Source organism: Plecotus auritus (assembly GCF_963455305.1).
Source record: "Plecotus auritus genome assembly, chromosome: 1".
Taxonomy (NCBI): Eukaryota; Metazoa; Chordata; class Mammalia; order Chiroptera; family Vespertilionidae; genus Plecotus; species Plecotus auritus.
In genome coordinates, this window is record NC_137770.1 from 43,870,831 (window position 1) to 43,893,629 (window position 22,799).

Here is a 22,799-nt window from a genome sequence, read left to right on the forward strand (position 1 = left end):
AGTGAGAGACAGAGGGGAAGGGAGAGAGAGAGGAACATCAATCTGTTGCAAACTTACTTACGCACCCCTTGGTTGATTCCTGCATGTGCCCTGAGCAGTGTGTTTTCATGTAATTATTAGCAATTTGCATTTTCTTTTCAGTGAATTACCTCTTGTGTGTTCTTTAACCATTGGGAGTTGTTCTTTGATAAAGTAATTCAGATATACTATATGTAATGATATCCCATTATCTTTACTCACAATCTATTTTCATGTCACTTGAGCAAGTGATTTTCTTTTAGAGCTTTCTAAAGAAAACTTCATGACTCCATGTAGTAAAATAAATTCTTAAACCTGTCACTATAAGTATAAGCCTGAAATAATTATGAAATAACTAATTTTTACTCAAATCATACATTCAACATTTTACAAAAAAGGGCATTAGTCCTGGCTCTGTCTCAAACCAGAAATGTTACCTTAAATAAGACAAGATTTCAATGACCCTCAGTTTGTTCAGCTGTAAAATAAGACGCATAATCTTTAAGACTCTCCTTACATAAAACAATACATAGCACCACCTAGAGGAAAAAAAAGAAATGATTTTATACATCTTTCCCTTAGGTAAAAAAATAAATCTTTATGCTTTAGCAAAATATCAAGTTGATAAATTTTATGTTAGCGTAAGTTGCCTGAGTAAATGCATAAGAATTTCAATAGCCTCTGTAAGACAGAATAAAATTTTTCTCATGAATCTGCAACAATTCTTAGCTCCTATATAAATCTAGCTCATCTTTTTTTCCTATCATCATTTTTTTAGATCAACCAGTCTTTGGCACTGCTTGAGAAATCAATGACATTATCTTAAGTCTGACTCTAAGGGATTAAAATGTGATATATTGTAGTACACAATATATATTGGTTATCCTAGACACATTCTTTATCCTTTGGGGTTTTGTGGACTTGATGAAAACCCTGGTAAAAAAAAAACAAAAAAAAACACAAATTTCTCTATGAGTAGATACACAATGTCACACTCCCTGGCTTCAACTTTAGGGAAAAGAAGGCCTAAGTTGAAAATGTGGGCAGCATCAGAAAATTCTAGTGGTGATGCTCTGAATGTACCTGGACTTGAAGAAAAATGTAATGGATGGCAATGTTTGAAATCTATGGCTGTCCAATCCTGCTAACATCTAGAGTATTACAACAGTTTGTTTCAATGCTGATGTTAGCAACAGCATCCTCTTTTTAACCCCCTTTGGAACTGCACTATTTTAATTTCCACTTTCTAAATTATTCGGAGTGTTTTTCATCTTCATCATGTTTAATCTTTCAATTAAGCTGTAAGCTCGCCATGTCACACAGTGTCTTCTGATTGTCTTGGATTCACCCTGCGCCCCCCCCCACCCGCCACCCTGCCCAGGTGTGCTATAATGTGAACGACTGTGTGGATTGATAGTACCTTGCTAGTGACTATGAAGACACAATTCCTCTGGCAAAGGTAAATGTACATAGTAAAATGGAGTTCAGGCAAATAAATGTTTAAAAACTGCTGTGACAAAGTTCAGGGAGAATGTTGCCAAAGATCTGAGTTGACCCTTGGCTGAGATAACGTAGATTTAGAAAAAAGAAAACAAAGTCCTTTTGGAAACTGGCTTAAATTTGTATGGGATCCAACTTGCAACTCATATTTTGGGGAATATATTCCCTTTGGAGAATTGCAACATTATAAGTTGTTCTGAACAGGGAAGAGTAAAGGGATGGAAAGACTCTCCCAACTATGTATCCTGAAAGTTTTCAAACATCCAGAAAGATTGAAAGAATAGTACTATGAGCACTCATAAACCTACCCCCACATTTAACCACTGTTAACATTCTTTAACTATATTTATTTCTAAACATTGAAACTAAATTGCAAACTACATATATACATAAATATACATTTTTGCTTAATCCCTTCACCTTTTTTTCTTTCTTTTTAAAAATATATTTTTATTGATTTCAGAGAGGAAGAGAGGGATTGAGAGAGAGAGAAACATATATGATGAGAGAGAGTCATTGATTGGCTGCCTCCTGCATGCCCCCTACTGGGGATCATGACCCGGAAGCTGCAGAGAGTCACCTGGCTATCTTTGGAAATTACTGATGCCCGACTCCCACCCCCATTCATTCTCATGTAATAAGGTTGGGGTATCACCTGCGCATCAGGATTTTTTCAAAGCTCTCAGCAAAGTTTGGGAACTGTTAAAATACAGTATTTCTTGCCCTGACAGTTTGGCTCAGTGGATAGAGCATCAGCCTGCAGACTCAAGGGTCCCAGGTTCGATTCCAGTCAAGGGTAAGGACCTTGGTTGCGGTCACATCCCCAGTAGGGAGTGTGCAGGAGGCAGCTGATCGATGTTTCTCTCTCATCGATGTTTTTAACTCTCTATCCCTTTCCCTTCCTCTCTGTAAAAAATCAATAAAATGTATTTAAAAAAAAATACAGTATTTCTTCAAGCTTTTTTCAACACCTAGGTTTCATGGACAGCATCCTTACAGATTCTGCTTATTATAGATGGCATATTTCTCTGTTTTAATTAATGATGTCTTTCCAACTGCATCCACTAGACATTCTTTAATCCTCATTAGAATGTCAGCTCCGGGAGACAGGGATTTTGTCTGACTTGTTCTCTGTTATATCCTCAGCATCTAGCATACCTAGATACACACGTTGTAGACACTTGATAAACATTCATTGAATGAATGAATATTCCTTCTTTATACTTAGTTCCCTGATAAACTCATTCCTCACACAATTTCCAATAAAAGTGATGTATATAGATGACTTAAAAAAATTAAGGAGGAAAAGAGTATCCCATTTGCTTTACCAGGCTACAGGGGGTACCAAATTAGGACACCAATAAAGGAAAGGGAGCCAGCAGCAAACATCAGGTTTAGCATCCAGGCAACGTCTTTCCTCTTTCTGAGGTCCCCATATTTTGAGGACTAAGATTCACATAAAGATATAGGGATAATAACAACAATAATATTTTAATGTTTATGAGTTATGGCAGGCTAACGCCTGACAAAATATACACCGACTATTGCAAAAGAGGTGATTAGAGTGTAACAATTTCAGCCTAATTTTGGTAAACATTTTGGTAAGTCTTATCTGGTAGGAAGGTAAGTCATTTATGTCATTTATTGGGCTTACGCTGTTCTCTGATTCTTTGTGAGTCTCTTTTATAATCTAGGAGACATATCTGTCAAAGAACTGTTCTAGAAAAGAAGATGACTGATGACTTTTACCATGAAGATGGTAATTTCTGTGACATGTAAGTGAAGAATCTGAAGTAACTCGGAGTTTTAACCAGGATAAATATTAATCACAGCAATCTGGTTCAGAAAGGTATAGTTCTGTCTTCTAGTTGTTGGTGGAATCTTGTAAGTCACCCACCATCATTTAAGGTGAATAATGGCATCATTCACCTATTTAGATTTTTACAGTTTGATCTGATATCTTTTTGGTTCTCGATGAAGGGGAATTCTTTAAACCTGAATTGTAAGAAATTCCAGCCAGCACCTTTCCCTGAGCCAGCATACATCTGTCCAAAAGAACAATTTTCAGTTACTTCCTGTGTGATAAGTTTGCATTAAAAAGCTAGCAGTATTACGACCGTTTGCAAAATTTACTTTTTGTGTGTACTTTTTGTGTGCACTTCACAGACTGAGAGGAAAGAGGCCCGTGTGTGTCCAGGTTTTGGTGGCAGCCTTGTCCACGCCTGCAGGTTTTTTCCCCATCAGAAATTTGGCCCCAGTGACGCAGAAATTGGTAAATTGTTTTCCCGTGAATGCTGTGCTCCTGAATACACTGACCCTTGTTGAGGATTGCGTCACCAGCCAGCAAGCATTTTTGAATTCACACGTCTTCAGAAATATTAGAAATGTGGACAACGAAGACCAAGAGGAGCAATTTTCATTAGTGATCATGGAGAAGGCCCTTATATATTTTTAGTAAAGCACTATACCCAACAACAAAAAATAATTATTTCCTTTTTTAAGTTTTATTTTTTTGATTAATCCTCACTCCAGGGTATTTTTTTTTCTTTGATTTTTAGAGAGAGTGGAAAGGAGGGACAGAAGGGGAGAGGGAGAGAGAGAGAGAGAGAGAAACACATTGATGTGAGACACATCAATTGGTTGCCTCCCATACCTGCCCCGACCAGGGCTGGGGATCGAATCTGCAAGCCAGGTACGTGCCCTTGACCAGAATCAAACACGAGACCCTTTGGTGTGCAGGCTTACACTCTAACCACTGAGCAACACCGGCCAGGGCTAATTCTTTCCTTTTAATAAACTAGAATAAAAATGTCATGAGAACAGGGATTTTTGTCTATTGGGTCATTACTACATCCACAATGCAAGCATAGAGTAGGAATTCAATACATACTAGTACTTACTAAATGGATATGTTGAAGGTTCAACGACTGAGGCACACATTAGGCTCTGGGAAGGCAAGGGCCACCAGCAGACTTCAGTCTAAGCGGTACCGTGAAGTGTGTGCTTCTGTTCCACTAGCTATAACCTGAGGCATCTCCAGAAATCAGGTAGAAACAACATCATTGAACTGAACCAAACAGGACCTGACGGCACAAGCACAATGAAAAAGTAGGTGGCTTCCATTCTGAACCTGTGTGCTCTGCCTCACGACTGCTCCCCTCTCAACCCTCACCCACTGGACTGTGGGAACACCCTATGCCAGGGGCTGAGGCTAGGAAAACCCAGACCTACTAGGTGAAAACATCTGTCTTACCAGACAAGAATTATTTTCATCCTGGCTGGCTTGGCTCAGTGGATAGAGCGTCGGCCTGTGGCCAGTAGGGGGCATGCAGTAGGCAGCAGATCAATGATTCTCATTATTGATGTTTCTATCGCTCTCTCCCTCTTCCTTCCTCTCTGAAATCTATAAAAATATACGTTAAAAGATAAAATGTCAAAGAAGATCTAAATAAATATACAGGGATTAGAAGATTCAACATTGAAAATACTGAGCTCCACTACTGATCATGAAGAAGTAACTGGTGCAGAATTTACTCTCCCACCTGGAAACCTGGACAAAAGATATGAGACAACTGTTTTCAGCCACTGTGACGACAGACAGGAAAAGATCCGATCTCTGAGAAAAGGAAAACTTCTTCCCATCTGGTGACAATTTTGAGATTACAGCACAGGGAAGGAAAACTCAAAGCACAGTGGTCTCATTAAGTTGATGAGCTAGCCAGGGGTGGGCAAACTTTTTGACTCGAGGGCCACAATGGGTTCTTAAACTGGACCGGAGGGCCGGAACAAAAGCATGGATGGAGTGTTTGTGTGAACTAATATAAATTCAAAGTAAAGGAGCGGAGGGGAGAGCAAGAGAACCGGATAGAACAGCCGGATCCGGCCCGCAGGCCGTAGTTTGCCCAAGGCTGGACATTGGATTTTTAGGAGGAGAGGAAGCTGCAATGTATAAGGCTAAGTAGCAGAAAGGAGGGAGCTATACAGAGAAAGAGCTTCCAAAATGTGCACAGGGTCTTCTTGAATGTTTGGCTGAACATCAATCTGCACAGGCATAGACTGAAACTCTGCAATGCTGGGCAAAGAACTACCACCAGAGGCTGTAAGCTGAGCCATTCTCCGAGTACACAAAGGGTTAGGAGATGTTCAAATTCCACCCAACCGGAGTAGACTGGCCTCCCTAAGCCATTGGGCAGTAACAGAAATTCCGGAGGGTTACAGTTTATTATTAAAACTAAAGTAGACCCAGAGGGAGTCAATGGGGAAAGGATACATCTGTAACACTTTCAACAATAAAGATAATTTTTTTAAAAAATAGCCCTAGCCCAGCGGGATTGACTCAGTGGTTGAACATCAACCTATAAACCAGAAGTCGTGATTTGATTCCGGATCAGGGCATATGCCCAGGTTACAGGCTCGATCCCCAGTGTGGGACATGCAGGAGGCAGTCAATCTATGATTCTCGTTTATCATTGATGTTTCTATCTCTTTTTCTCTCTCTCTCCTTTCCCCTCTGAAAAAAAAATAAATAACAACAACAGCCCTGGCCGGTTTGGGACAGAGGTTAGAACGTCAGCCCATGGAATGGAGAATCATGGGTTCAATTTCCTGTAGGGGTGCATTCAGGAGGCAACCAATCCAAATGTCTCTCTCACATAGATGTTTCTCTCTATCCCCTCCCCCCTCCTTCCCTTCCACACTCTAGAAATCAATGGAAAAAATATCCTCTGGTGAGGATTAAAAAAATAACAAAATTAAAAATAATAAAATAATAAAGTAGCCCTAGAGTAAAGGCTATTCTAGGAACACTCTAACAAAGCTTAAAATAAACCTCCAAAATATCAAGCTGATCCACAACTAACCTAAACACTAACCTGTGTGCCAAAACAAACTTCAATACTCTGAAAAAAGACAACAAAATGAAAACACTTAACATAACATTTATAACATCTGATGCCAAATAAAAAATCACTGGACAGCCCTATCTGGTTTGGCTCAGTGGACTGAGTATCAGTCCTGGGTTTGATTCTGGTCAAGGGCACATTCTTGATACCCAGTAGGGGGCATGCAGGAGGCAGCCGATCAATGATTCTCTCTCATCATTGATGTTTCTATCTCTATCTCCCCTCTCCCTTCCTCTTTGAAATCAATAAAAATATATTTTAAAAAATCACTAGACAGAAAAAAGCAAGAACCTGTGAACAGAAAAGAACCTTAAAGTGATAGATATGAAATATGTGTAAATTATATGTAAAGTGTTCATATATACATAATACATGTACATATTTTATATTCACACACTCATGTACTTTTTCACTTTGACTTAACTTCAGTGCTAATGCCACCAGATTTCCTGATAATACAAAGTGATCATTTCATGTACACAAAATGTTCTTTCCATACTTTAAAGTCAAACAAAAACAACTAATTATTAGTGAGTATGGAAAAGGACATTCTAGTGATTTTGCTTATTCATGTTTATCAAACCCTTTATAAAAAAAAAAAAAAAAAAAAAAAAAAGCTAAACTTTTTTTCTCCTTGTTTTCTTTGGCTTTACCTAGTCCCAGCATGGGCACTGCTGATCCCAATCACCTTTCCTAGTTCCTGGGATTCTCCCTTACCCTACCGTGGGAAGCATGACATTAATAATAATCAGAACAATGGTTCTCAAAATGTGGTTCCCAGACCAGCAGCATCAGCATCCAAGGGGATTTGTTAGAAATGAAAACTCTTGGGCTCCACCCTACAACTACTGAATCGGGAAATCTGGGGGTGGTTCCAGCAATCTGCGCCTTAACAAAGCCTCCAGGTAATTCCGGTGCTCGTTCAAGTTAAGAACCGCCAAATCAGAAAACACTAATGGTAGTGGACATTGACATCGTGGATCCAGGACCTTTCAGGGGGATTTTTTCAGGGACATAAGAAGAAGATAGAACAACTTTAGGCGAACACATTAGAACATTTGGGACACACAAGAACGGGCCATCTGAGCTTTTCAATCCCGGGATGGGCAGCTTTCACCATTACAGGCTGCCCGTCCTGTGCACTACTAATGTAACGAGCGGCTTAAAGAAAGTCCCATCTTCTGTGATTTAAAATAAATTGCGTAAGAATTTTCAACTTAGTTGGATATTTGATATTTGCTCTTATCTTTTGTACCTCCCCTTTGTACTAGCGATAATTATGAATTAGGGGTAAGAAGATGCAGGAATGTAAGAATCCCTCAAGGAGCTTTTTCAAAATATACAGGGGTGAGCAAAAGTAGGTCTACAATTGTCACGCAGGTTATGGTTTACAACAGCTTAATCAACTCAACAAGAATAAACTCTGTTTCACACACTCACAGCTGTGAACCTACTGTTCCCACCCCTGTGTATGTCCCATTCACTCCCCCAACTGAAATGTTGATGCAGGAGCAGATGAGCACAGAGAGCTGAGAAATCTTCCTTGTGATTCTACTCTGCTTTCCTCCTCACCTCTCCCCACACCCCACCACCTATGTTACCTCTTGTCAATGCAGGAGGAAGTATCGGGATCACCCGATTTCTCCTCTGTCCTCCAGGACTTACTATCATCCACCCACTGTGGTGGGAGATATGGTCTCTGCCCTGGAGATGACATTTTCTACATGAAAGAAACAACTAGTGAAAAGTATTAAACTAAACGCAATCAAGTGCTACACGGTGTGACAGAGACTTTAGGACTATGAAATTTGGAGGACTTTAGGACTATGAAATTTGGAGAAGGCCAAGAGCTAGGTTTCCCACTCATTTTCACGTTATCTTCTCATCTTGGAATATTGGGGCCAGATAGTTTAAGAGGCCAACAGAACAAATATGTACTCACATTTCACTCATGCCTATAAACAAAAAACACAGAAGAATAACAGCAGTTACATTCAAAACACACCTGAAAACTACAGATTAGAGTTAGGGCCAAGGTAACCCAAAAGAGAAAACAAGAAAGTCTTTTAATTGAGAGCTACTCTCGAGCTCGTGTGCATTTCATGTTTCTCCACTCCTTTCCTGTTGCCTGGTTCTTTGACAATTTGCTTCTTGTTTATTCTTTTAATAGTGGATAAGTAGCACAGGGGAAATAGTAGGTACATTTTAGTATAATTTATCTCATCCTTTTTAATAATAAAAGTCCTAATGATGAGAACATTTCAAAGTATTGGCTAAACTTTATGTGGAGATATGGATGTGAATTAAAGATGTATTGTTAAGTGAAAAAAAGAAACCTAAGGTGAGTGTGTATCCATGTAATTTCTGTTAAACAGAAAAATAATACTTATATTTGTGCGTAACTGTTTTGGGAAAGATACACATGAAACTGGTAACACTGACCCTGAAAAGAGGAATTGGGTGACTGGTGGACAGGATAAAAAAGGAGAGCTTTCACTGAAAAGTCTTTTGTTTTTCTTTAATTTTTAAGCCAGGTGTTTGTATGACCAATTTAAAAAAATAAATAGCATTTTAAAAAAGTATTGGCTAAGAAGAGATTTAGGAATCTCAATGCTTTCTTCTAAGAGGCTTCATGGTATAATAGAAAGAGCATTGTTTTGGGAGTTTTAAAAAAACACAGACCTGGGTCCAAGAACTGGTCTGCTACTTACTAGTTTCATGACCTTGGCCACGTTCCTTAAATTAGTGGAGTCTAATTTGGGGCATTAATAAAATCATTGTAACAAAAACTACTTTGTGAAGATGAGACATTATATAAAACTGCCTTGTGCTTACTAAATGGTAGCTATTATTCTGTGGATTTCAATGATCCCTGCTATCCATTACCACCAATCATGAGTTGGACGTTGATGAAAGGGAACCTGAGGTATGAATGCAGTCTAAGAGAATCTTAATTTACAGATATCAACTAACTACTTGTGGAGGGGAGACCAAACTTTAAAAAAAAAATGTATTCAGGTTCTTTTTGGGTCTTCGGGTACAAAAGTCCAAAGGCTTTTTAAGGCTTCTTAAAGACTATCCCAAGACATCAAGCAATTAATGGCATTTAATGATAACTTCCTCCATGATGCAATTTCATATTGGTTCTCTCTCCTCTGATTCACCCACTTTTCCTACCCCTGTTTCTTGGACGTGCTCGGCCTAATTAAGTAATAGCATATTTCGTGTTTCCCCGAAAATAAGACAGTGTCTTATATTAATTTTTGCCCCCAAAGACACGCTAGGTCTTATTTTCAGGGGATGTCTTATTTTTCCATGAAGAAGAATACGATACACATTTATTGTTAAATGAAAATAAAGGAAATTTATTACCTGTATATGGTACGGTAGTACGGTAGTTGTCAACACAAACCAGACAAACTGTGAATCCTACAGTATCAAGCATTTACTCATTTATTCAATGACAATCATGTCATCATCTTCTGGAACATTATCATAACAATCCAATTTCTGAATTTCCTGGTGAATTTCTTGTGACTCCATTTCTTTCAGAATCAGTGGACCAAATCTCTCATGTTTAGCAATAGCACTGTCTTTAAATGAGTACTTCTTGTCAAGGTAGCCTGCTCGCAGTGCATTTGCAATGCAACTGTCAGTGATTTTCTCCCATGAATTCTTCACCCAAGTCACAACTTCTTGCAGTTTAGGTTTCACAATGTTTCCACGCTGATTTCTCTCCATTCTATTTTCAATGTAGTCATTAATTTCCATGCGCAAATTGTCTTTGAATGGCTTGTTTATTGCAATATCAAGAGTCTGGAGATAGGCTGTCATTCCTGAGGGAATCATTATCTGATCTATTTTTCTTTCATGAAGAAATGTCTTCATATCTTTAGCGTGGTGAGTGCTGGCTGCATCCCAGACTAGCAGACCTCTTTGGCTCCCTCGCATAACAAGCGGCAGCATTAAATCGACCCACTTCCTTATAACTGCTTGTGTGGCCCAGGCTTTTTCAGTTTCAGGAATAAAAACGTCCAAAACACGTTCAATCTTTTCCTTCTTGCCCTTAGAAATGATTAAAGGTGGGATTTTAGTGCCATCCAGATGAATTGCCAAAATACAGGAAACACGTGCACTTTCGTAAGCAGTGGAGAGAATGTATGCTAAGGAGGCACCCCGCTGTTCAATTGTTGTTTGAGATGATTGGCCCATAAACACTGCAGTTTCATCCATAGCAATCATGTTGGAAAGATTGTATTTAGAGAAGTCAGCATCATCAATAAAGGACTTGAATGCAAGTGCTCGCTTAATAACTTGAGTATCTTCCAACCTAAACAATGTTGTAGATCTTCTTAAAGACAGTTCACTTCGCTGAAGGAAATTATCCAGCCAGTGTTGTGATGCTTTGAAGTCTTCGGGGGCTATGTCAAACTGTGGTGCCATTGCAAGGGCAAATTCTTGAATCTGAGCCCTATTCACAACCAAAGCCTTTGCTCTCCTGTCAACAACCCATTCACAGATCAGGTCTTCCAGCTCGGAAAATAATGGTTGCTGACCTGATCCACACTTGCGCTTTTTAGCATTTCCCTTGTCCACTTGTTCAATGAGGTTACCATACTCTGCTCACCATTTTTGGACCAATCGGATACTCAACATCTTCTCTTTGCAGAAAGCAGTAAGATTTTGGCCCCAAGAGTCTTCCACGATTCCTTTCTTGTACTCCACGGAGTAGCTTTTTCTTTTTGCGCTCATTTCTAGGGGTAAAAAAAAAAGGAGTTGGGGTATCAAGGTGGGGGGAGGGGGATCACTCAAAATGACACAGGGGGGATTAGAGGGGGAAATCAAAATGGCACAGGAGAATCAGAGGGGGGATTACCATTTTAGTAACCCCTTTTGATCCTCCTGTGTCATTTTGATTGTCCCCTCTGATCCTCCTGTGTCATTTTGATTGCCCCCTCTGATCCTCCTGTGTCATTTTAAGTGATCCCCCTCCCCCCACCCCTGTGCCACTGAACACCTTCACCAGACATCCCCCCTACCCCTTTATCAGACATTTACCCCCTAGGGCCTGCCTGGGGACTGTCACTGGGCTTGCTGGGGCCTGGATCTGGGCTGGAGCAGGGTCTGCCACTGACTGAGAACCTTCAGTCATCATGAATGCGGCCGCGAGCATCAGGTAGTGTCACCAGAGACAGACCAGCACTCACCACCTTCGCCGCGTCCCGTCCGCTCTAATCCTCCTGTTCTTCTACACGCATCTGCGAAAGTCTCCTCCTCTCTCCCGCCCTGCGCTCACCGCTCACTCTGACCTCTGCTCCGCCTCCACGCAGCAGTGACATCAGGACTCCGCGTAACGTCACTGGTTGCTAGACGCCAGTCGGGGCGGCCCTAGCGACCAGTTTATGGTAAATTAATTTTCATTCTGAGACAGAGCCTGGGGGCCTTATTTTCGGTGGATGCCTTATATTTCACTCAGAAGGAAACCTGTAAGTAGGTCTTATTTTCGGAGGATGTCTTATTTTTGGGGAAACACGGTACTACTGGTGCCCTACCCATATGCCTGCAGGCTTTATTTATAGGGTTTGCTTTCTGGACTGCCAGCATTTACATCTTTTGCTCTGCTACCGGGCTTTCTTTGCCACATGAAACCAGTATTTTCTCCCATTCTATGGGTTGTCTTTTAATTTTCTTGATGGTAAAGTATGCAGGACAAAAGTTTTTAATTTTGATGAAGTCCAATTAATCTTTTTTATCATTTTCCCTTTTGGTGTTGTAGCTAAGAAATAATTGCCAACCCAAGCTACGATTAATGCCTATATTCTCTTCTAGTAGTTTTACAGTTTTTTGTTTTGTTTTGTTTTTGTTTTACATTTAGGCCTACGAACCATTTTTGGTGTATGGTTGAGATAGAGATCTAATTTCATTCCTTCACATGTGAATATCCAGTTGTCCAAGCACCATTTGTTGAAAAGATTATTTTTTTATTTATTTAATAAATCTTTATTGTTCAGATTATTACAGTTGTTTCCCTTTTTTCCCCCCATAGCTCCCCTCCACCCAGTTCCCACCCCACCCTCTGCCCTTACCTTCCCCGCACTGTCCTCATCCATAGGTGTACAATTTTTGTCCAGTCTCTTCCTGTACTTCCCACACCCCTTTCCCCCTGAGAATTGTCAGTCCACTCCCTTTCTATGCCCCTGATTCTATTATATTCACCAGTTTATTCTGTTCATCAGATTTTTTATTCACTTGATTTTTAGATTCACTTGTTGATAGATATGTATTAGTTGTTCATAATTTTTATCTTTATCTTTTTCTTCTTCCTCTTCTTAAAGAACACCTTTCAACATTTCATATAATGCTGGTTTGGCATTGATGAACTCCTTTAGCTTTTTTCTTATCTGTGAAGCTCTTTACCTGACCTTCAATTCTGAATGATACTTTGCTGGGTAGAGTAATCTTGGTTATAGGTTCTTGCTATTCATCACTTTGAATATTTCTTGCCACTCCCGTTTGGCGTGCATAGTTTCTGTTGAGAAATCAGCTGACAATTGTATGGGTGCTTCCTTGTAGGTAATTAACTGTTTTTCTCTTGCTGCTTTTAATATTCTCTGTCTTTTGCTCTTGGCATTTTAATTATGATGTGTCTTGGTGTGGTCCTCTTTGGATTCCTTTTGTTTGGTGTTCTCTGTGCTTCCTGGACTTGTAAGTCTATTTCTTTCACCAGGTGGGGGAAGTTTTTGGTCATTATTTCTTCAAATAGGTTTTCAATATCTTGCTCTCTCTTCTTCTAGCACCCCCATAATTCGGATGTTGGTATGCCTGAAGTGGTCCCAGAGGCTCCTTACACTATCTTCATATTTTTGGATTCTTTTTTCTTTTTGTTTTTCCTGTTGAGTGTTTTTGCTTCTTTGTATTTCAAATCTTTGACTTGATTCTTGCGGTCCTCTAGTCTGCTGTTAGGTCTCTGTATAATATTTTTTATTTCAGTCAGTGTATGTTTAATTTCTAGTTGGTCCTTTTTCATATCCTTGAGGGTCTCACTAAATTTATCAGCCTTTTCTAGGAAATTCTTGAAAAACCTTATAACCGTGGTTTTGAACTCTATATCCAGTCATTTGATTTCCTCCATTTCTTTCATTTGTGATCTGTTCTTTGTCTCCGCATTTTGGCTGCTTCCCTGAGTTGATAGAGTGGCTTTGTGTGCTAGATGTCCTATAGGGCCCAGTGGATCAGCCTCCCCCGTTATCTGAGGTGGACACTCTCGGTGTACCCCTTTGTGGACTGTGTGTACAGCCTTGTTGTAGTTAAGTCTTGATTGTTGTTGGTATCACTGGGAGGAATTGACCTCCAGGCCAATGGGTTGTGAGGATCGGCTGTGTCTATGTTGGGAGAACTTCTGTGCTGGATACACCCTTATGAGACAAGACTTGCAAAACTGCAAAAGCCTATGTGCTCAGCTTGGATGGGGTGGAGTCTCAGGGTGGAGCAGACAGCCTTGGTTTCCCATCAGCCCTGCCCTATGAGGCCCCTGGGTCTCAGTGTCCCTCAGTAATCGCTGCAAGCACCTCTGAGAGAAAGCCGCCCTCGAGTTTTGCCCGCTGCCAGACAGTCCAGTTTCTTCCCAAATGAGTCTGGGTTCCCAGAGTCTCGCCCACAACTGGAGTTCAGTGCAGTTGGGAGCTTCTGTCTCCCTCCTGCTTGAGAAAGCCGGCCATGCACTCAGCAGTCAGTCCTCTCTGCGCTCACGCGTCTCCGGACCTCTGCCTCCCACAGCTCCCCTGAGTCTCAGTGTGCTTTTCTCTTTTCCTGACAGTCCAAATTCCCCCTGAATGAGTCTGGGTTCCCAGAGTCTCGCCCGGGACTGGAGTTCAGCACAGTTGGGAGCTTCCATCTCCCTCCCACTTGAGAAAGCCAGTCGTGCACTCAGTCGCCAGTCCTCTCCGCGCACCTGCGCGTCTCCGTACCTCAGCCTTTTGCAGCTCCTCTGAGTCTCAATGTGCTTTTCTCTTTCCTTCTAGTTGTAGAATTCCCACTCAGCCAGCTTTCCTGTGGTTCTGGATGGTGTCCGTTTTGTCTTTCAGTTGTAGTTTTGAAATTGTTGTGCGAGGCAGTAGTTTAGGTGTTTACCTATGCCGCCATCTTGGTTTCTCTCGAAAAGGTTATTTTTTCTCCATTAAACAGTCTTGGCATCATTATGGAAAATCAACAGACCATAAATCTAAGGTTTTATTACTGGATTCCCCATTTTTCTCCATTGATCTATATGTCTATTCTTCTACTAGCCCCACACTATCTTGATTACTGTAGTTCTGTAATAAGGTTTGAAATTGGGAGTGCTCCAACTTTGTCTTCATTTTCAAGATTGCTTTGGGTGTTATCTTTTGCCTTTTAATTTTGCCTTTTAACTTGTACTTTTTGGATCTTTTAAAAGAAATAAATTTAGAGCCCAAAGCCATAAAATATTTTCTATATTGTTTTCTAAAAGTTTTCTTGTTTGCCCTTCTCATTCAGACTTTTGACTTATTTAGAATTTATTTTAGTGTGTAGTGGGAGGTAGGGGTCAAATACCATGCTTTTAAATTGTACTAACACTTAAAAAAATTGTATTGTTGAAAGTATTATAGATGTCTCCTTTGTCCCCATTGATCACTTCTAACCTACCTCTGCCCCTTGCCACAGGCCTTCACCACCCTGTTGTCTGTGTCCATGGGTTATGCATATAAGCATACAAGTTCTTTGATTAATCTCTTCCCACCTACTCCCCGACCCCCACATTCCCTCTGAGATTCCACAGTCTGTTCCATGCATCCAGTCTCTGGATCCTCTCTGTTCATCAGTTTAGTTTGTTCTTTAGATTCCATATATGAGTGAGATCATGTGATACTTGTCTTTCTCTGACTGGCTTATTTCACTTAGCATAGTACTCTCCAGGTCCCTCCATGCCGTCTCAAAGGGTAAGAGATCCTTACTTTTTACTGCTGGATAGTATTCCATGGTGTAAATGTACCACATCTTTTTTATCCACTCATCTACTGATGGGCACTTAAGCTGTTTTGAGATCTTAGCTATTGTAAATTGTGCTGCTATGAACATAAGGGTGCATACATTCTTTCTGATTAGTGTTTCAGGTTTCTTTGGATATATTCCTAGAAGTGGGATCACTGGGTCAGTTCCATATTTAATTTTTTGAGGAAACTCCATACTGTTTTCCATAGTGGTTACACTGGTCTGCATTCCCACCAGCAGTGCACTAGGGTTCCCTTTTCTTCACATCCTCGTCAGCACTTGTCATTTGTTGATTTGTTGATGGTAGCCATTCTGCCAGATATGAGGTGATACCTCACTGTTGTTTTAATTTGTATCTCTCTGGTTATCAGTGACTTTGAGCATTTTTTCATATGTCTCTTGGCCATCTGTATGTCCACTTTGGAGAAGTGTCTATTTAGGTTCTTTGTCCATTTTTTAATTGGACTGTTTGTCATCCTTTTGTTAGGTTGTATGAGTTCCTTCTATATTTTGGATATTAACCCTTTTATCAGATGTATTATTGGCAAATATGTTCTTCCATATAGTGGTTTCCCTTTTCATTTTGTTCATGGTTTCTTTTGCTTTTCAGAAGCTTTTTATTTTTATGAAGTCCCATTTGTTTATTTTCTCTTTTGTTTCCCTTGCCCTAGGAGATGTATCAGCAAACATATTGCTATGAGAGATGTCTGAGATTTTTCTGCCTATGGTTTCTTCTAGGTTTTTTATGATTTCATGACTTACATTTAAGTCTTTTATCCATTCTGAGTTTATCCTTGTGTATACTGTAAGTTGGTGGTCTAGTTTCATTTTTTTTTGCATGTATCTGTCAAGTTTTTTTTAACACCATTTATTGAAGAGATTGTCTTTACTCCATTGTATGCTCCTGCCTCCTTTGTCAAATATTAATTGAGTGTAATGGCTTGATTTCTGGGCTCTCTGTTCTATTCCATTGATCTATTTGCCTGTTCTTGTGCCAGTACCAGGCTGTTTTGATTACAGTGGCTTTGTAATGTAACTTGATATCAGGTATTGTGATCCCTCCAACTTTGTTCTTCTTTCTCAAGATGGCTGCAGCTATTCGGGGTCTTCTTTAGTTCCATATAAATTTTTGGAGTATTTGTTCTAAATCTAACACTTTTTTTTTAAAAAAAAAAAAGTACATTCTTTCTGCCTCTGATTTCATAAAGCAAGCCTGCCATAAATCAAGTTTCCATTTAGGTGGGTTCTGTTGGGTATCCTATTCTTCCTGTTTCATTGGTCATTTTTTTCTATCCCTGAACCAGCATCCCACTGCCCTAATTACTATAATTTTTTAAAAGGTAATTTGTAAAGCAAATCTCTGCATCATGTTCTTCTTCAAGAGGATATTTTTGCTTCTTTCATATAAATTATAGATATTTGACATGTCACACACACACACACACACAGATTTTTTTTTAAATATATTTTATTGATTTTTACAGACAGGAAGGAAGAGGGATAGAAAGTTAGAAACATTGATGAGAGAGAAACATCGATCAGCTGCCTCCTGCACACCCCCTACTGGGGATGTGCCCGCAACCCAGGTACATGCCCTTGACCGGAATCGAACCTGGGACCCTTGAGTCCGCAGGCCGACGCTCTATCCACTGAGCCAACCAGCTAGAGCCACACACACAGATTTTGGTTGGAATTGCATTGACTCTATCAATTTGAAAAGAATTGATTTAAAAAATTATTGAACCTTATCATCCATAAACATGATATATTTCTTCATTTACTTAGACTGAGCCACAGTATTGCAGTTTCAGGGGTATCTTTCACACCCTTAAGTCCATTTAGATCTTTTCTCCTTTATGCCACCTGTCTTCTTCCTGAGCTAAATGAGAATGCTTTTAACACATCAAATTAAGAATAATGTTAGCTGCCGTATTTGGTAGATAACCTCTTTTTGGTTAGAAAGGCCATTTTTATTCCTTGCTTAAGGAACTTTCTTTTAAAAAAATCATCTGTGTTGAATTTTATCAAAATTCAACAGGTTTTTTAAATCAAAATTCAATTAGTTTTTTTTTCTAATATTAAACTAATCATGGATTTGTGAGATACATCCATCAGGTACCCTGTAATGATGTATTATTGTCTCTTTTATACACTATCAGATTCCATTTTCTAACTCAGCTTATTTAGGATTTTTACTATTATGATTTTCACTATGGTCATAATGATTCTCTGTTGTCTTAGTCTGCTTATACTGATATAGTGATATATTGGCATCAAGATTACACTAGCTTTTTGAAAAGAGCTGGGGAGTTATTCCTCTTTTTCTGTTCTCTGTGGTAGTTTGTACAATATTTGAATTGTATGTTTCCTGGCTAATAGAATTCTGTGACTGAAGTTTGCTTTGCAGGAAGATTTTAATTTACTGACAACTTACTTCATGGCTATAGAACTATTATTCAGGATTTGATTTGTTCTTGAGATAGCTGTAGGAAGTTATATTTTCTATCAAATTTTATTTAATTTTCAAGTTCTTTTAGCATAAACATGTTTATAATATCTTATTAGCTTTTTAAAGTTGGGAGCATTTCTGGCTAAATCCCCCTTTTCATTCCTAGTATTGTTATTTGTGCATCCTCTTTTTTTCCCTTTGATCAACCTTGCTAGAAGTTTGCTGCTTTTATTAATCTTTTGCATTGGCCTGTATAAATTTGTTTATGTCATAACTTGCTCCTCTTATTCTTACAGTTTCCTTCATTCTATTTTGTTTATTCATCTGTTTCTTTTCTAACTTAATTTTTATGCTCTGGGCATTAGTTTTTAGCCTTTCTTCATTTCTAATAGAACCATCTAAGATAGTACGTTTTCCTCTAAGCTCTGTTTAGCAATAGTTTTTCAGTTATCAAATTTCCATTTAGTTCTGTTTTCCTAGTTTCCATTTTCTGCTGAGATTCCCCATCTGTCCACTTACTTTAAAAGGAAAACTCTCTCTCTTCTCCTAAACTCTTGAGCATACTTATTATAGACTAGAGGCCTGGTACATGAAATTCCTCAGCCCAGCCTGCACCCTCTCGCAATCCAGGACCCCTCATGGGATGTCCGACTGCAGGTTTAGGCCTGATCCTACAGTGGGATCGGGCCTAAACCAGCAGTCGGACATCCCTCTCGCAATCCAGGACCACTAGCTCCTAACTGCTTGCCTGCCTGCCTACCTGGTCACCCCTAACTACTCTGCCTGCCTGCCTCATAGTCCCTAACCACTTGCCTGCCTGCCTCATCGCCCCTAACCACCTCTGCCTGCCTGCCTCATCACCCCTAACCACTCGCCTGCTTGCCTGATAGCCCCTAACCACTCTGCCTGCCTGCCTCATAGCCCCTAACCACTCGCCTGCCTGCCTCATTGCCCCTAACCACCTCTGCCTGCCTGCCTCATCGCCCCTAACCACTCGCCTGCCTGCCTGATCATCCCTAATGGCCTCTTTCTGCTTGCTTGATCACCCCTAACTGCCTCTGCCTTGGCCCCTGCCAGCTGTGGTGGCGACCTCTGCCTTGGCCCCCACCGCTGTGGCTTTGTCTGGAAGATTGTCCAGAAGGTTGACCAGCCTGTCTCCATTTCCCCACAATCTAATCCATCTAATTAGCATATTATGCTTTTATTATTATAGATGCTTTGAAACCCACATCTATTCTAACATCTAGGGCAGCCGTGGGCAAACTACGGCCCGCGGGCCGGATCTGGCTGTTCTATCCAGTAATCTTGCTCTCCCCTCCGCTCTTTTACTTTGAATTTATATTAGTTCACACAAACACTCCATCCATGCTTTTGTTCCGGCCCTCCGGTCCAGTTTAAGAACCCATTGTGGCCCTCAAGTCAAAAAGTTTGCCCACCCCTGATTCTAGGGTCATCTCTCTTTCTATTCACTATTTTGTCTCTTGATTTCCCTCTGTCTTGAATTACTTGCCTAGTAATTTCTTACTGTATATAAAACAATTCTGACTGCTACATTGTGAGGAACTATGTTTACTGTCTTTTTTTAAAGAGTGTTGACTTTTATTCTGGCAGGTTGTTAATTACTCTGATTCAACTTTATCCTGTTTCGGTTTTGTCTTTAGTCTTAAGAGCATGAACCTTACTGGAGTTTCCACTGAACGTCCAAGGCATTTGATAAGATCTCTCCATCGAATGGAGGTCAGTCTTCCAGCACTGGTATTTCTGTTAACTGCTCTGTCCCCTAACAGTTATTACAGGTAGGTCGAGCATGGTCTGCCTTGCACATGTGTAGCCAAGCACTTAGCAATAGTCCTAAACATAACCTCCCCGCAGACCTCTGACACTCCCCTCTTCACAGCTGCATCATTTTGGACATACTGACTCACACATTACAGCCAGCTCAGCAGCGCAAACTCTGATCTCTGCCTCTTCTACCTAGCAATATTGCTGCTCTGCACTTACACCCACCTCCCTGCACCTCACATCAGAAAGTGCCCACAATCAGAAAAGCAAGGCAAAAATAAAGGGCACCTACCGATTCTGTCTCCTAAATATCTCTTGAATCAGTCCACGATTTCCTCCTCTTCATTGCCAACCCCCTAATTCATTTCCTCCAGCTGCCTCCTAACTGGTTTCCTCATATACATTATTTGTGTGCCATCTTCTCCTACATATAGTGCCTAGAATGAGCTTTTAAGTTTTTAAAATTGATTTGAGAGAGAGAGAAAAAAACATCGATGTGTTGTTCCACTTATTTATTAATTCATTGGTTAATTCTTTCATGTGCACTTGAAAGGGCGGGGAGAGACCGACTCTATGTTCCCTTTGTTCCATGTCCTCCAGGTTCCCACCCTAGAACCTCTCCAAGAGCCCAACCCACACTTTTGAATTAGCCAACAGAAATGCAAGAGGAAAGTAAGCCGCGCCCTGCCCCCATGTGCAACCTGACCCCAACCAATCAGCGGAGGCCACACTACCTCACCCCTCCTACCTCTCCCAGGCCCCCTATAAATCAGCGCGTTTGGGGCCTGGGGCTCTCTCTCTGCCTCCTGCCGCTGCGTTGGAGAGTGTGGTGGACTGGGAGCTCGAGCTAGCTCGAATAAAGGCTCTTTGCTTTTGCATCGGACTCGGCTCCCTGGTGGTCTTTGGGGATCATGAAATCTGGGCATAACACACTGACAGGGGATCGAGCTTGCAACCTTGGTATGCTTCAAACAACTGAGCCACCTGGCAAGGGCTAAAATTAGCTTATTTAAAATGCAAGTGATCATGTCACTTTCCATCATAAATATATACAACAAAAGACAAACAAAACTAAAACTTCAATGGCTTCCCATTACTCTCAGAACAAAGACCAAACCCTTAATGAGGCCTCTGAGCTCTGGATCCTGACTCTACACTGTAGCTGTGTTGGCCTTCCTTCCAGTACTTCCGAATCAATTCAGTGCTATTCTCTCTGCCTAAACCACTTTCCCTTATACTCTCTGCTCAGCCAACTCCTCCCTATTTTTCTTGCTTCAGCTTTGATATCTCTAAAACCCAAATAGGTTAAGAAATCCCCTGTTGAAAACTCTCATAACATCCTGTCCTGCTTCTGCATAAACTCAGTGCAATGTTGGTCTCCCCTGCTCTATTACAAGTTCCACGCGGTTGGAACTGTGTCTGCCTTAGTGCTCTTTGTATCTCCAGGCCCTAGCACAGTGCTTAGCACGTAATAGGATCTTAATATTTGGCGAGTGATCAACTCACTAGAAGAATGAATAAATGAAGGATGACTGAATAGAGAACTTGTGATACAATAGAGGAGTATTAAGCAAAGCTTGGATAATCCTCAGGTAGAAATCTAAAGAAATTCTCCCTTGGGATGATGATTAGCAATTGATAGGGGAACGTTATGTTTGAGTACTTTCATATTTATTTTTCCATTTGCTCAGGTTTCTGCCTGAAGAACGAGGCTCAGAATTTTGGTATACATAAAACATACCAGTAAAATGCAGAAGAAAGATCATCTGTGTGTCCATTTTTAAGATGAGGAAATTGAGGTTCAAAGATCAAAATTACTGTCTGTGGTCTCAAAGCTGTTTGGTAACTTTTGAATTATAATGGTGCCATATGTCTTCTGTGTTTGACATTGAGGTATGGCCACTGTTCTGAAAGTGTTTTTTTTTTTTTTGTTTTGTTTTGTTTTTGTTTGTTTTGTTTTGTTAATCTTAACCCCAGGATATTTTTTCCATTGATTTTTTTTTTTTTTAGAGAGAGTAGAAGTGGAGGGAGGGAAGGAGAGAGGAAGAGAGAGAAACATCAATGTGAGAGAGACACATTGATTGGCTGCCTCCCGCATGCACCCCAATCAGAGCAGAGAATTGAACCTGCAACTCAGATATATGCCCTTGACCAGGAATTGAACCTGTGACCCTTTGGTGTGTGGGCCAATGCTCTAACCATTTAGCAACATGGTCCAGGGCCTAAAAGTATTCTTATGATTGGATAAGGCTTATGATTAGACAGTCTGATACTGATAATGAATCATCCCACACCCTAAAAATGTTTTCAACTGAATGTCAGCATAACGCAGTAATCCTTCCTTCCTGATGTAAAGACACTGTTCTCAAAAGGGAGATTTTTGCCTTATATATAATAGATCCTAACTAAGGTGAACTAAATTATAAAAACAAAACTTTTTATGCACCAGACTTCCAAATTATCTGTGTCATGGAAGCACAATTCTCCCTAAATTTGTAATTCTCTTTTCTTTGGCCACAGCTCTTCCAACATAGCTTCCCAGTGGTGTCATGCATTTTCCTTTAAACATTATGTTCTAGTGTGTGACTAACACTGACAAATTTGTCTGTGACAGGAGTCTTCCTCATGCTTGACCAGCCTGTCACCATTTCCCCTCAATGTAGGGTGGTTCTAAGTGAGTGATCTTTTAGTGACATTTCTCTTTGGTGTCTGGGTGTGACCTCACAATCTAGCCAAATAACTTTTAAAGAGTCCAGTAAACTCTTTGGGCTGGACAAGGCTGATTTCATTTTTTTTTTAATTCAATCACAATCATCTAATTGTTAAGACTCTTGGTCATCTTAAGGAAAAACTGACTCAAAATGTTTGTGCAATGTAGACTAGTTCTATGGCAACAGAAAGTAAACCACTGAAAGAACGAATTTTTAGTGGAAGAATCATGATAAGTATGTGACTAAGAAAAGTCTCCATTCAAATTATACCTCACAGCTAGCCAATTACTGAGGCGGGGCAGGGGGAGCCTAAAGCATTTCTGAACTAGCTCACTAATGCTCAAAACTTTTAAATTGCTGGTGGTTCTAATATTTTGTGCAGCTAATTTTTTTTTCATTCTCAACACAGTAAAACTGAGGTTACATTTA

General features: G+C 40.2%; 1 protein-coding gene across 5 annotated transcripts in view; it reads right to left on the reverse strand.

The window, feature by feature from the left end:
- STYX (serine/threonine/tyrosine interacting protein) overlaps nucleotides 1-22,799 on the reverse strand; it is a 204,035-nt gene that overhangs the window by 103,410 nt on the left and 77,826 nt on the right. Inside the window, exon 11 of one of the 5 annotated variants that reach the window (XM_080684622.1) lies at nucleotides 9,766-11,173. The exons of the other annotated variants lie outside the window; for them this stretch is intronic. Within the exon in view, the coding sequence (XP_080540748.1) occupies nucleotides 11,043-11,173 (131 nt within the window). The 3' untranslated portion in view covers nucleotides 9,766-11,042. Of the gene's footprint in view, nucleotides 1-9,765; nucleotides 11,174-22,799 lie in introns of those variants that run through there. 5 annotated transcript variants of the gene reach the window in all.